The 16,383-nt window shown below is 41.5% G+C and overlaps 1 protein-coding gene across 1 annotated transcript in view; it reads left to right on the top strand.

Moving 5' to 3' along the window:
• PUDP (pseudouridine 5'-phosphatase) overlaps window positions 1–15,371 on the top strand; it is a 46,860-nt gene extending 31,489 nt beyond the window's left edge. Inside the window, exon 4 of the mRNA XM_056861787.1 lies at window positions 15,195–15,371. Within this exon, the coding sequence (XP_056717765.1) occupies window positions 15,195–15,371 (177 nt within the window). The remainder of the gene's footprint in view (window positions 1–15,194) is intronic.
• Window positions 15,372–16,383: the final 1,012 nt, after the last annotated feature.

The raw sequence follows: 16,383 nt of genomic DNA, 5'->3' as shown, positions 1-16,383 counted from the left end.
AAAGTGGATAATACAGTGAGTCAAATACAGTCAACAGGATGTAGCATCCAATAAACAGTGCAATAGAGTTTGGACTGCAGAAATCTGACATAGAGCTAAAACCACCCAGATAACAAAGCAAAAGCGTGTAAACGTGACATGTTCAACAATGCATAAATTACATAGTAGGAGCATCAGTAACAGACAGCAAGAATCCAGAAATTGCAAATTTTGTTGCTATTTAAAATTAATTTATTTGGTAATACTTCACTATACTGTACTGTTAAGCGAGTCAGTCAACTATGTTTTCCCTTTTCCCTAGATACTCTGTACACCAAAGTAGAAAATAAGAAAAGTTAAATCCTCCAAAAGCTTTATTACACATTGCTAAGATGGTACACTTGTAAATTACATTTTGTATTTTTCTAAGTTAATGCTGAAGCTGGCTAATGTGTCTTATTTTGAGAACTATCTCAAAAACCACTATAACAGTAACATAAAACTTATGCCAATATCTTTTTATGCTGTTGTTGTGAGCCCATTGTTAAATCATCAAATTCTCTGCTCCCAAAAATGTTCTGTTCTATTTTGTCTGTCAGATTCAGGCTTGCTTTGAATGTTGCTGAAATAAAACTGATAATGGGGCTAAGTAATGAAATGAAAGACATGTGCATGTGTATAACCAAGTATAGCTAAAAGTTTTTAAAAGGAAAACCATGCAATTCTGATTTTAAAAGGAATGTATATTGCTGCTCTAATCTGGGGGTTTCATTTTCATATGTTTAAGCTATTCTTAAAAATAATGTTTTAGAGAAAGTCTATGTAAAATTCCTATTTTCTCGGGCTTTCTCAATCATGGCATCAAAACTTTGGAACTCCCTCCCCTGTGAGAGTCATCTGCTTCCCTCTATCCATGTCTTTCGCCAGCAGGTGAATACTTTTTTTTTCATTTTTCATACCTCCATTAACCGTTATTGGTCTTTCTCCCTGGTTCTACTGTTGTATTTATGTGTTTTTATTATTTTATAATTTTAATGTTGTTTTTAATTGTTCTAATGTTTGATGTGTGCCGCCTTGGTGATTCTGACCCTGTGTTAAGGTAGCATTAAAATGTTTCAAATAAATATTTCTGGTCTGAATAATATGCAAAAGGCTATATCTATAATGTAATTACTTTCATTTACATAAACTGTTAGAAACAAGCTTATACAACAGGATCTGCCAATTAAATTGTATCTAAATTTATTTTTATTTATTTATTTTTCAAATTTCTAACTTTTCCTCCCCGGCCAAAACCAGGTTCAGGGCGGGTAACAACATTAAAATCACAAATATATATTTAGCAATAAAATATCTAAACCATAAAAACAAGCTCAAAAGTTATTAAAACAGATGTCACACCAATTAATACAGAAACCCGCTGCAGCATAGTAAGTGCCAAAGCCAAGCCAGCAGACCCCACCTCCAGTAACACCAGTTGTAAAAGTAAGAGAGGGGAGTAGGGAGGCCAGCATTAATACCACCTGCAGCTGTCCTTAGTTGTAGGCCTGGTGGAATAGCTCCCTCTTATAGGCCCTGCAGAATTCTTTCAAGTCCCGCAGGGCCCTGATGTTACTAGGCGGAGCATTCTACCAGGCCAGAGCCAGGGCTGAAAAGGCCCTGGTTGTTGTTGAGGACAGCCGCACACTCCTAAAGCCGGGGACCACCAACAAGTTATTATCAGCAGAACACAATGCTCTTTAGGGGGTGTACTAGGAGAGGCAGTCCCAAAGATACGAGGGTCCCAGACCATGTAAGGCTTTAAAGGTCAAAATCAGCACCTTAAACCTGATCTGATACTCCAGCTGGAGCCAGTGCAGTTGTTGGAGCACTGGCTGCGTATGTTCTCCGAGCGAGGCCCCTGTAAGGAGCCTCACCGCCACATTCGGAGCCTTTGGATCAGTCTCAAGGGCAGCCCTACATAGAGCGAGAGACAGTAATCTTTCCACTAGCTAAGCAATACATTGTATTTATGTCACAGCTTTTTTAACACATCGTACTGCCTGCGAGACAGTGTCACTTTTCCACAGACCGCACAATATTTCTGTCCTGTGGCCACTATTGATCTGTCCTTGATTTGAAAGGTACAAAATATCTTGCAACGTTTCCATTTTTTCTTATAGTGCAGCCACTGTTGAGAATGAGGATTTGAAGCAAAACAAGTAAGGAATATTTTCATACATTACTCAGTCACAAACCCACGTTTTCCATTGTTGACATTCAGCTCTACCCAGTCTCAGTTCTACAGTTGCATATTTTAGTGATATATTGCTTGTATTCACATGCTTGCCACAACCATACTTTGTAAAGTATGAATTAGCACTACAAGAAATATAATAAGCACTATTGATTAGTGACCACCATGATAATCAACTGCAAAGGAGATAGGGCAACAGTATACTCAATGCTATGGCTCAGCCTATGGACTATTGTCTGACAACTCTTTGTTCTACAAGTTGAATAGCATGGAGTTGCACTATTATTTCTTAAATGGTGTGAGAAAGCAATCTGTACATGCTCAGGGATTCTGATTATTACACTACATGGTCCCTGGCATGCAAAAACAATTTTTGGAATTAACCCTTGGGAAAAACACTCTCACATAACCTAAAAAGAGTAGGTAGCAAGGCACACTGGATCTAATCCATAGATCTAATCCTTCAGTTTATTTAAGGTGCAACCACTGCATTTCTGGAAATTGTAACTTTCCTTGCGGGGCCACCTTCTATCAGTGTTCCATTCATTTTAGACTTTGTGATGTTATTTCTAAAAGGATAGGGATAAGAGAAGCATTGAGGCTGCCTGTAATTGAAAATTTCCCGAAAGCACCTGCTGGTACTCCCTGCAGAGCCCTTGCCCCAGTGAATTTTAGTGAAAATTACACATTCAGCTATCTGGGCTGATACATGTGTTGCATTTTCCAGGACTGACTTGTATCCAACAAGCTGTTCCCATATCTGGATATAAAGTACTTCAGATTTATATTGAGAATGTTCAACTCACTTACCTGCTTAACCCATGAACTGCAAGACAGATTTGGGAGTAATATCTGTGGGAGGCACAGTGCCGTATGCATTCACGACAGTCAACCCAACACTAATTTAGTTCTCTTTGTGTGATGTTAAAATGCATGTGGGATTACTTTGTTGTAGTGAAATGATAACCAAACTGATTCATTTAGTTGATATAGCAGCAAAGAGGCAGCCAGAAGAAACAACTATAGGTTGACTACTTCGTTTAATTTCCATACTCCATTATAACACATTGTAGAAAATTAATTAATTAAACCAGTGCTTAAATGGAGCCTCAATTAATCTTTAACAACTCATTCCAGCATATTTCAGATTATTTAAAAGGTCCAAGACCAGTTTTTAAACATGGATCAAAAGCACATATATTTTCTCAGAAATAGCTTTGATGCCATAATGCTAAAGCACTGTGAACACTATGTAGATCTGTTCAATGCATTTGTAAAAGCTTAATGGAATGTCTACTATACACTCTCAGTGTTTGCTGGGCCATTCACAAATGACTCAGTTTGAAAGAATGCTAAGCAGAACAATTTTACCTCCTTAGCAATTGTTCATTTAAATTATTCAAACATTTCTAGACAAATGATATTAATATCCAATAGCAAGAACAATAGCCATCAAACCATGTTATTTAGCCCAATAAATATCGGCAGGGTGATAGTATAGGAGATATTTACAAAGCTAACTGAAAAGACACTTTGTGTATTTATGGCTTCAGATGGCATTAATGAATAGTATGTTAAAAGTGCTTCTAGTGTTTGGAAGAACAAGACAAGTGTGCTAGATTTCTGTTGATACAAGGCTGTGCAATTAAAGCAACACATTGTACATTAGCATCATATTTTTTTGCCCCTGCACAAATTTATTTGTTTACATTTACATTTTCTCCTGAGTTCAGGTGAAAATCAGTTTATAACGTTAGCATTAAAGAAGGGTTTAATTCAGAGTCATCATCCCTACTACTGTAACCCATCCCTAATCAAGGAATCACCATTCATTGGGTGGGTTAGACCACTTTTTCACTGATAACTTCACCAAGTGGATAAAAATAAATACCAACAAAGCAGCTTGTCCCATCTCTAGCCTGGTTATCTGCTGCTACCCATTCAAGAGCCAGAGTGGTGTAGAAGTTAAGAGAGGTGGACTCTAATCTGGTGAACCGGATTTGTTTCCCCACTACTACACATGAAGCCTGCTGCGTGACCTTGGGCTAGTCTCAGTTCTCTCTGAACTCTCAGCCCCACCTGCCTCACAAGGTGTCTGTTGTGAGAAGTGGAAGGGAAGGAGATTGTAAACCGGTTTGATTCTCCTTAAAAGGTAAAGAAAGTCGGCATATAAAAACCTATTCTTCTTCTACGACGATGACGACTACTACTGCACAGGCTTTTTCAGTGCCCCTGAAGTCTGTAATGAGCACCTGGGTTGTGCATATCGATATGCTCAAACCGAAAATAAACCCAAAATTAGCCATTTTGGCAATATTTGGGTTTTGGGTAGACCGAATACCAAAACCTGGGAATCTGTCCAAAGTCGAATAGGCGATGCCTGAAAAAGCCGAATATATATTTGGCTTTTTGGGGTTTGGCTAGTCACCTCTGCTCAGATGCGCAGTTCTGTGCTTTCTCCCATTTTTCTATCTTTTGACTTGTTTTCTTAGGGCCCCATGGTTGGGGCCCTTTAGACGTAGGCGTCATGTAATTGGAGCCAACTTGGTCTGACAACTATTCAGTGGGATGATCTGCAATTCTGCATCAAGCATAAGGGTTATTTAAAAGACAGGGCTCACCCAGTCCCTTCCAGAGGGATATACCCTCCAACTAAAAAGTGCCAGCTTCTATAGCTGCTGACCACCAAGCTTCTGAAAAAGACTCCTCACCCACACGGCTGAGCAATCTTCATCACAACAGCTGCTTTGGTCATGACATCGGCTGACTCCAAAATCACCCCCCCCCCGAAAACCTGCTCTCAAACTGAAGGTTGCCCCGAGTAGAGGTTTTGTTTCCCCACACCATGACCATCTGTTCAAATCAGATTTTTGATTACTATAATAAAGGACTGCTCACAGGATGTCATTTGCCAACAAAAGATTTTTTTCCGTGCCTTATTTTTCTTGCATTTAAGCCATTTTCCTCAGTTTGGAAGCTAATTTGCATGGACATCATGCTACGCGCCCCAGATACGAAGAGAGCTCCCAGACTTTTAGGCGCCAGCCTGCCAATCAGCTCTTTCCACCAGTCCTCAGCAATGCTGAACTTCTGAACCTGAAAACCAATGGATGGTTTGGCTCACAAATGCCTGGGGGATGGAGGTGACTCCTTTGCAGGCCCATAAAATGGACTCCCTGTCCCAAAGTTCACCAAACTTGGGTAACTGTCTAAGGAGAGTCCCTTGCAGCCATTCTACAAATTTGGTGACTCAAAAAATGCCCTCACAGGAGCTTTGAAAAAAAATCCCCATAGACTATAATGGATCCTTTTTTTATTTTTATTTTTGGCAAACAATGGGTGTCAATAGCCAAAGAAAACTAAAGGGAGATCTGGCTTCATTTATTTGTTGTGACATTTAAAACTGCCATAATTATGGGTCATTTCCCTAGCTTCCGTGGTAATTAAGTGTTTTAATTGCATCTGGTTCCAGAGAATTAGGTGAGCATTTTCATTATTCATACTGTATTCCATAGTTAGTTATCTTTCATACAATAAGCTTAATGACATCATTGAAATCTATTTGGTCTTTCTACTGAAGTATGTTTCTTTGTACGGTATGGATTAGAGAAAGTTTTTGAACAAACTTGATAATGTTTTATGTGAAATATAAGCATTTAAAAGGGCCAGATATCTGCAGATATCAAGACTAAATGCAGTGAGAAGTTGAAGACCATGGTTTTATGCTTCTAACGAAACAAACCTACAGATAAGACAATTCCTCCATAAAACTAGCTCATAGACTGAACAGTTCCTCAAGAAGTTAACTGGAATTGTTCAAAGCATGACAATATTTGTCAGCTGTTTATTATCGGTAGTGATCAACAGTCTGTTGGGGATAGGCAGTGTGGCATTTTTAATTCAAATGAAAAACTGACATAGCTAGAAAAAACATTCAATTTGTAAATGCTCTGCTTTCTGTACTGCATTCATATTTGTAAGTGTCTCATTCTAGGCTAAAAGAAGCATTCAGCCTTATATATGAAATTGCTCTTTATCTGCATTGAAAAGAAAACAAAGTGAAAGAATCCAGTGCTATGCAAAGATGAAAAGTGAAACAGAGTTCATATTGACTCAGATATTCAGTCTTTGTTTAGTTTGATTTATAGAAGGCATTGGGTTGGATCCAGCCAAACTTTTCATTCAGTCTTGTTCAGTTCCTCTGCCATTCCACGGCTTTTATCCATTCTGGTCCCATGATAAAAGGGAACCCCCTCCTCCATTTTACACTAGGGGAACCCCTGGTTGGATCCAACCCAATATATTCAAATTAATTTGGCTACATTATTTGGTAGAATATAGATGGACTGAAGTGCCTTGGCCCAGTGAAAATTTATCCCTACTAAACATTTTGCATTTGTTTATGAACAAATGAAAGCTCTATTAATGTTCGTTATAACAGCAAATGAATATGGAAAGTCACAACATTCATTACTATTTATTATTCTGTCTCCGCCAGTCTCTTTTAAAGAATTCAAGCAGGGCAGTTTGCATAGTCATAAGTCACATTGTTGAAGAATTCCCTGTGAAACATTGGCTGGTTCAATACAGGGGCACAAAAATGTGACCCCCATAGTAGAAGCAGCAGCAAGCAAGTTAGAGGTAGGCAGGGACAGCATTCATACACTGCCATCTCCTCGCGGCTCCCCTCCACACCCCTTAGTCACATCAGTGCAGAAGCACTGATTCAAAGAATATTTCTGGGCTCTCTTGCAGCCTGGCAACCCACCTTCCTTCAACAGCCAAGATGCAGCTCACACAGGGTTACCAACTTCCAGGTGGTGGCTGGAATTCTCCCACTATTACAACTGAACTCCAGCTGATAGAGATCAGTTCACCTGGATAAAATGGCTGCTTTGACAGTTGGCCTCTATGGCATTGAAGCCCCTCCCCTCTCCAAACCCCACCCTCCTCAGGCTCTGCCCCCAAAATCTCCAAGTATTTCCCAGCCCAGACCTGGCAACCCTAAGCTCACAGCTGACCTGCCCCTAAACTGTTGAAGAAAAAAAGCTCAGAGCTGAAAGGGGAAGAGAAGAACGGAGTTCAGCTCCACCATTTCAAAGGCAACACAAAAGTATGCCCTTCCATTGGCAAAGTTTTCACTCAGGGGCTCTGCCCACAGCTGTAATGCCATTTCCTCTTAAAGTCAGAGCAAAGCAGGTTTTCCTTTGCTCCAGCTTAAAAGTGAATTCCTGAGGAGCCCTATGTCTTCAGAAAGATCAAGGCATCATGTGGAAGCCCCCAAATGAAATGGGAGCCCACTATATTCCATCTGGGGAGAAAATTTCTATATGGAAACAATGTTCCTGCATAAAGATGGAAGGATCTGTCTGCTATAGGTGCATTGTTTTCAGGAGAAAATCTTTAATGGTAGGTAGCATCAGTGCTTCTTTATATGTCTCAGACCCTCAAATGCTTCTAGATTTTATCCCAAAATTTTATTTTCTCTGAGAATTTCTTTTGTAGATAATTAGTCACAATTATGACCATTTACAGTCTACAAAGAAAACATTTTTATTCATGGAGGAGTCATTTGAAGTTCTGTAAAAATGTTAGCTTAATTATGATCTGGGATGAAAATACTTCTCTATATCAATTTGCTCCATCTTTGAGATACTCCTGGCCATGGAACATTTAGCTGTGGAAAGCAAAAACTACATTTATTCATCAAGAGCAGAAAACATGCTTAGTAATGCACTGGCACAGAAGAACATAATGAGCAATATTTGAACACAGTGGTGTTGATCTGATATATAGTCTGCAAGTGACTATTATAAAGTATTTAAACATGTTTTCAGTTTAAATAAAGGTTGAATAAAGGCTAAAGAATGCATCTTCCTTTGGATTTAACATCTGATAAGTCACTTGTTTATGTGAACTAGTAACATTTAGAAAATCACTCAGATGAATGTTGTTTGTGAACAGGTTTATCTGTGTATCTAATCCATCAGACCTTTATCTTTCCCTTCCTAGAAGGACCACAGGGCAGTTACATGTGATTATTCTGTTTTATCCTCAAAACATCTCTGTGAAGTAGGTTAGGCTGAGAGATGCTGACTCACTACCTACTGAGCTTCGTTTCCAAGTGAGGGTTGGAACCCAAGCCCGCTAGTTCTGGAAACCGCACAATTTAGAGAGCCAGTGTGGTGTAGTGGTTAAGAACGGTGGTTTGGTGGAGTCTGATCTGGAGAACCAGGTTTGATTCCCCACTCCTCCACGTGAGCGGCAGACGCTAATCTGGTGAACTGGGTTGGTTTCCCCACTCTTACACACGAAGCCAGATGAGTGACCTTGGGCAAGTCATTCTCTCTCAGCCTCACCTACTTCACAGGGAATCTGTTGTGGGGAGGGGAAGGGAAGGTGATTGTAAGCCGGTTTGATTCTCCCTTAAGTGGCAGAGAAGGTTGGCATATAAACCAACTTTTCTTCTTCTTCTTCTTCCTCTTCCTCCTCCTCCTCCTCCAGTTAATTGTGAGATTATGCATTTTGCTTCTAGGTTATGCTACATACATGCCTACTACTTATGAGCTATCAGATGCTCAAAAGAGAATCCATGAATCAATAGAAAAGTAAAAGAGGACACTAGCTTGAAAGAATCTGAGATTTTACTTTTGCGCAAATATGAGGGTGCAGTCTTTACACTCCCACTTTTTCTCTGTTTATTTTGTGTGTCTCCCCTTCTTTGTAATGCAAAGTACAGCAGAGACTGACCTTTTCCACATGCTCAAGTTACTCCTGATTTTCTTGGGAGTCAGTCCACAAGCATTGGAATCAGTTTGGACAGGGTTCTTCTGCACATCTGCTAACCCTGTGCATTTTTATAGTTGTGGAACCAGTTTATTTTCTTCCACACATGGCTTAAATAATGAGAATTTTCAAGGGAGCGTGCTGTTGTCAACGGTGTGGTTATCAGTGATATCACAGCACCCCCTTATTTTTTAAAAAGAAAATTCCCCTAAAATATCAATCTAATACTGTAGTCTTGTAACGATAGTTTAAGCAGGTTCTCTAATTCCCAGCTTACATTAAAACAAAAAAGTAAGTCTCTAGCATCTTTCCTCATGGAGACATGCCCTTTTCCTTATATTTCTGCAAGGGAAGAGACTAGAGGCTTACTTTTTAAAAAAATGAAAGCTGGGAATTCAGAGAACCTGCTTAAACTATCATTATAACATTATGGCGCTATGTTGATATTTTAGGACCATTTTTTAAATCATCTTGGGGGGGAGAGGGAGTGGGGTAGAGAAGGGGAGTGGTTTAATGATGACAAGAGTCCAGTCATTGTAAAGTAGTCTGGAGGTGGGTTAAACAAAGAAAACTGGTAGAAAAATTATGCACTAGGAAAAAGCCAATCCAAAATCAGCTTCCAGAAAAAAGCACTGGAGTAAAAGTGGTCTCAAAAGAGTTGGAAAAACAAACTAAAACAAGAAGTGAAAACTAAAGGAGCAAAAACAAATGTGAAAATCAAGGGATTAAGTGAAGCCGTATGGGGCCAAAACCAACATGCAGAAAAGTCCACTGTAAAAGCAGTTGTGTCATAGTGGATTTTAAGTAAGGGATGGGGATAGTAAAAGCTCTGAAAAAGTGGAAATATAGGTAAAAGGATGGAAGTCTTCAAATATGTGGATCTATGGTAACTTCCATATACAGTAGTGAGATGTGCCTGTGATACACACATTAAGCAAAACTTCCAGAAGATTTTGACCAAACACATTTGATTATATTTTCTTAAGACATCTGTTTGGAAGGAATATGTACTACAATTCTGACTGATGAAATCAAGTTTTTATCTATTATAAAGGATATATTTTACACTGATCTCTAAACCTGTGATATTACAAAAGACATAAGCTTGGATCCACCAGAGCATTCCAAAGATGGAAGCATTTCTGCCCTTGGAGCACCACTTTCTCATCTCCCCCTTCTGTTGCAGCCCAAAATTTAACCAAAACATTGGGAGGGCATTTTGTGCTTTTAAAAGGAAAGGGAAGGTGAGAAAGTCACTCTTTGTGGGTGGAAATCCTTCAATCTGTGAGAATTTCTGGTGGATGCAAGTCCTACCACTTAGCCCTGCAACATTTGAAACCTTCCTCCAGCCTAATCAGTCTCAACTGATGGAAGCAGCCTTTATCTGGCAGAAAATTCACTTTATTTGGAGAAAGTCTTAGCTTGGAGCAAGATTTCTCACTTCACCTACAGTAGGATGTAAACTCATAGTGTGTAGTAAGTTCTGTGCAAAGCATTTGCAGGGTATTTCCATTGTATAAATGCAAAGTTGACACACTCTTCATTATCACCTTTACTTTCTACCAGCACATTTGAGACAAAATGTAGATGAAGAGTGTATATCTGTGGATATAAAATCCCCAAACTTATAACATAATTGGAGGGAAGAGAACAGAGAAAATGCAAGGAAGTGATATTTTATGACTAAAATGAGTACATTTAATTTTCAAAATACAGGTCTGATGCATATTTATTGCTTAATAAACAATAAGAATGGCTTAAATAAAATGTTTGTTCTCTCTCTGAGCTCAGGGGACATCTTCAGCGATGGGTGTTTCCATTCCTATGCTCAGGGAGAGGCAGGATCTTAAACTTGCAGCTTCCGGCCCTTGTCCTGCAACGCCCCCTAACTTCCAATTCTACTCCTGCCTCATAGGGAGAAGCTGTGTCGAGAGCGAGCTCTTGAGCTAAGCTTCCTTCTAACTAATTAAATCCTTACTAAACATATCTTTTTCCTTCTAAATATTCTTCCTTCTAGCCTGATACCCCTGTGTTCCCTGTGTGAGTGTCAAAGTCGGCTGCTTAAACTCTCCGCCTGACTTAACCTCCCCCCCCCCCCTCGCATCTTCCCGATCAGGGAAAATGGTGGCTACGGACAACCAGTCCGGAGAGGAGATACTCTCCGGGGACGAAATTGTCACCGAGGGGATCCTTCCCTCCAGCAAGCGCAAGACGGCGGAACAAGGAGGGGAGAAACAAAGAAGACGAAAAGAAGGCCCTTCCAAAATTCATCAAGAAGGATGGGGAACCCCCTTTCTCCTCTTCCTTTTGTCCCTTCAGGACGTCGCATTTTCTCCAGAGACCCAGACCAGACGGTAGGCGTCACAACTGGAGCCAGTCCAGAGGCTCCTTCAGACGAGGATCCAGGTTTAATAGAGGATTCCAATCCTTCAACCAGGGATCAGACAAATCTGGCCGCTTTGGGGATAAGTCCACCAAGCCATGACTCCCAGTCCAGCCCGGTGGGGGGAAGGCTCCGGTTATTCGCAAAAACTTGGGAACTGTCAAAACCGGATGCCTGGGTGCAGAAAACAATATCTCAGGGCTGCGGAATAGAATTTTACAGACAACCCCTAGACCGGTTCTTGGTCTCCCCCGTCCCTCAGAACCCAGAAAAGGCTCTACGCACGCAAAAGGCCATTCAACTCCTTCTAACCATCCAAGCAACAGAACATGTACCAACTTCGCAACGGCACAACAGGGTCTACTCTTTTTTCTTCACCGTGCCAAAGAAAAACAAAGATTGGAGAGCCATCTTAGACCTCAAATTTCTGAACCGCTTCGTGTGCAAAAAACACTTCAAAATGGAGACCCTCCGGTCAATCGTGGAGGCACTACGGCCCCAGGTCTTTATGACATCCTTAGACCTGATGGAGGCTTACATGCACATCATGATTCACCCAGATTTCCGCAAATACCTGAGGTTCACACACAACCACGCGCACCTACAGTTCAGGGTGTTGCTTTTCGGGTTGACTTCAGCCCCAAGGGTAATCACCAAAGTGCTGGTCACCCTAGTGGCAAGGGATCCACATCTTTCCCTACCTAGTGACTGCACCGTCAAGGTCACTAGCCAGCCGCCATACAGCCATAGTCATCTGAACATTACAACAACACGGTTTCTTGGTAAATATGGCCAAGAGCCGCTTAAATCCAACACAGTCCATTCACCACTTAGGGGCCGTCACAGACTCGGTCCAGGGTAGGCTATTTCTTCCAGCAGACAAGATATCCACACTAATTACGCTGACAAAGACCATTATAGCCTCCAGAAGGATAGGCCTCTTGTCTCTAGTGAGATTGCAAGGCCTCATGGTGGCGTGCATAAGCATGGTTCCATGGGCGTGTCTACACATGCGGGATCTTCAATGGTTCTTGAAACCGTACCAGCTACAGGTTTCCCAGAAGAGAAATCCTCTACTCATTCTGTCTCGTCAAGTCAAGGACAGCTTACAGTGGTGGGCCAAGAGATCCAACCTTTAAAAAGGTCTACCATACATACAAGAACAGACAACACAAATTTTCACCAACGCCAGCCTAGAGGGCTGGGGAGCTACCCTTCACCAGCACCTAGCACAGGGACAGTGGAATCGGATGGAGGCATGCCTACATATCAATCGACTAGAGCTGCAAGCGGTTTACAACGCGCTTCTACAATTCCAACCCATGATAGAGAATCAACACATACTGGTGAGGACAGACAATGTGTCCACCAATGGCTCTGAAGATTCTCAACTGGGCGGAAAAACATCTAGCGTCTATCAGGTCGGAACACATCAAGGGAGTGCAAAACCTTCAAGCTGACTGGCTAAGCAGGCAACGAGTGGACGAGGGCGAATGGTCACTCAACAAGAGGACGTTCCAAGTCATACAAGCGCAATTCGACCGCCCAGAGGTAGACCTGTTTGCGTCCCATGAGAACAAGCAGACGAGCAGGTTCCTTTCACGGTTCTTCCACCCCGAGGCAGAAGGAGTGGACGCCTTGGAGACTCCTTGGCCACAGGGTCTACTTTATGCCACTTCCAATTCTTCCCAAGGTGCTGCGGAAGATTCAGAAGGAGAGGGCTCTCGTTATCCTAATTGCTCCACATTGGCCTCGTCGCCCATGGTTCCCAACCCTGAAGGAACTTTCAATATAGCAACCATGGGAACTACCAGTGACAAGAGACCTCCTTCATCAAGGACCCATTCTGCACCCGGATCCAGCGTGGCTAAAACTGACCGCCTGGGACTTGAAAGGCAGCAGATGCTAGATCTGGGTTATTCTCAAGAAGTTGTCTTCACCATGCTAGAGGCTAGAAAGCTTTTCACGAAGCGCATATACAACTTTACATGGAAGGCCTTTGTGCGCTGGTGCGACAGGAAACATCTAGATCCTCTCACCATATCGACGGCCAGCCTTCTAGCATTTCTTCAGAACGGCATGATTCAGAAATTAAAACCATCCACGCTATGGAGACAAGTGTGCGGCAATAGCCACCGTAGTCACTCATCTAGATGGATACGCGACCATGCGACATCCGCATATAGCTTCCTTTCTGAAAGGGGTGTCATACCTTTCACCTCCGACTGTCCACAGATTCCCTACATGGCGCCTCAACCTGGTGCTTAACGTGCTGACCGGACCTCCCTTTGAACCTTTAAGAGAGGTCCCATTTTCCTTTCTGAACATGAAGGTGCTGTTCCTCGTGGCGGTGACATTGGCGAGAAGGGTGTCAGAACTGGGAGCTCTCTCATCAAGGGTCAGTCTTTGTATCTTTCATGCTGACAAGGTCATCCTTTGACTAGACCCGACCTTCATGCCTAAAGTAAACACGCATTTCCATAGACAACAGGAGCTTATCCTTCCCTCCTTTTGCCCAAAGCCACAACATCCAAGGGAAAAGAACTGGCATCTCTTGGATCTACGGAGAGCCATTCGAGTCTACCTCAAGCGCACTAAGTCGTTCAGAAGATCAGAAGCCCTCTTCGTCTCCATCTCGCCTCCAAACAAAGGGCTCAAGTTATCTAATGCCTCCATCAGTAGATGTATACGACAGTGCATACGGTTATGTTACCAGCATTCGGGCACTCCATGCCCTCAAGGGATTACTGCTCACTCAGTTCATGGAGCAGCAAGCTCGGCGGCCTTTGACGGACAAGCTTCACCGTCAGAGATCTGCAGAGCAGCCACTTGGTCAAGTCTCTCCACATTCACAAGGCACTACAAGATCGACGCATACACCTCAGCAGATGCGGCCTTTGGAAGACGAGTGTTACAGCAAGTAGTGCGAAGCAGTGGTCCCACCCGGATGGAGCAGCTTTAGAAGATCCCATCGCTGAAGATATCCCCTGAGCTCAGAGAGAGAGCTGAGCCTTGGCTTACCTGTGAGGGCTCCTTCTTCTCTGAGGGAAGGGGACATCTTGCCCACCCAGGGCGAAGGATATAAAAAAAAGAAAAGGAAAAAAAAGAAAAAAAGAATAAAACAAAACCAGTCGAGGGAGCCTGAGAAATGATGATTTCCAGAACCTGAGAAGTGATGGACTTGTCATCTGATCAATATAGGTTCCCACTAAAATAGGCAACTAGCACCTTGCTGTGTGTTGCATGTGTGGCATTTCATGTGAGGTCTCGTCAACAAGTTTATTAGGTCTGAATTGGCGAACCAACAAGTTTTACTGTTTGTATTTGTATTTGTTCTGTTTAACATGTTATGTGCTTCCTGTCTTCTACCTGCTTTGGAAGTCCTCGAATTGGAAGTTAGGGGGCGTTGCAGGACAAGGGCAGGAAGCTGCAAGTTTAAGATCCTGCCTCTCCCTGAGCATAGGAACGGAAACACCCATCGCTGAAGATGTCCCCTTCCCTCAGAGAAGGAGCGCTCACAGGTAAGCCAAGGCTCCGTTTTGAACATTTGTCTCAAGCTGAGAACTGAGCAATATATCAATACAAGTTCAAAAATATTTTAGTGGTAATGTGCTTGGCTTTTAATGACAACTGTAATACATAGTTCTAATCATAGCACTGCAATAATGTTCTGTGAAATAAGTAAGTTTTTTCACAGTGATATCTATGGAAAACAGTGTATTGAATTGCTCTTTCATGAGCATAAAAGTCTGAATTTACCTTACCCAGTGGTAGCCCTTTGATACTTTTTTTTTCCTTTTCAATTCTCAGTGTCTTGTATTTGAAGATGCTCCAACTGGAGTCAGAGCAGGTCTGGCAGCTGGGATGCAAGTGGTCATGGTTCCAGATGAAAACCTGAACAAAGATCTCACAAAAGAAGCAACTCTAGTACTTCAGTCTATGAATCATTTTAAGCCAGAATTGTTTGGTCTACCACCATTTCCCTGAGCAGTGTTTTATTACTGTTGTTTTAATGTAGCCATTCTTTATTGGTGGGGGGATAGACTACTTATTCAGAGTGCACACAAATCCTATTGCAATTATATGTTCCATGTTTATAATTAATGGTAGGAGTAACTCATTTATTCAAATCTACTGGTGCTAGATGGAAAGATGGGCCTTGTAAATTCTGCATGCAGAACATATATTATAGCCTCCTCTTTCCTCCCAGACTTCATCACCCCAAATCTCAGAACCACTTTAGCAGGCTCTGAGATTCTGTGCAATGAGCTGCTGCCAGAAGTAAAATAGAGAAATCCGTGGATTAAAAACTCTTTTGTGTGCCTAAAAGGGCTCTGAATCATCTCTATTGTATTGCCTTGTTTGACATTCCACATTTCTGCAATCTTCTGTTCCTCAATGTATGCTAAGCAGGTCACATGAAATTTCCATTTTTAACTTGAATGGGATCATCAAAGCATATGAAGCTTTCAGGCAGGGTCTTGTTAATTTTTACCTTTATCTGACACTTGGCAGTTTTAAGCACTTCGAAAGAAATCGATTAGAAATAGTAGTATTAGCCTCTTTATTCAGGTAACCATTACCAGCCCACGTAAGTATTTCTTTGTTCTTGACTTTTTTGTACAAGAATCTTTATTTTCCTGTTTCATATTTTTCCCAGTTTTTATTTTCACATTTTTTTTGCCATTTGTTTCCTTTCAGTACCAACAGTACATAAAACATTTCTTCTAGTTTCCACAAACCTTTTGCTCTTGGAATTCTGCTAAGTAAAATATCATTTCTCCCCCTCCTCTTCCTCCCAAATTGCCATTATAGCATTTAAACTGATTTCTTTACCATATTCTAGAGAGGCTCTGTACATTGCAGGTTTCAACCGTATCCACCGTATATATAGTGATCTCATCTCCAATGTTATTTATGGAAAATAGAATTGTCTGTATTTATTACTCACCCACATCCAGAATCTGTTCTGAATAAATATTACGAATTGCAGACATTT

The sequence above is a fragment of the Euleptes europaea genome, chromosome 16 (assembly GCF_029931775.1).
Source record: "Euleptes europaea isolate rEulEur1 chromosome 16, rEulEur1.hap1, whole genome shotgun sequence".
Taxonomy (NCBI): Eukaryota; Metazoa; Chordata; class Lepidosauria; order Squamata; family Sphaerodactylidae; genus Euleptes; species Euleptes europaea.
The sequence above is the reverse complement of the archived record's forward strand: the minus strand, read 5'-3'. Positions and strand labels throughout refer to the sequence as shown.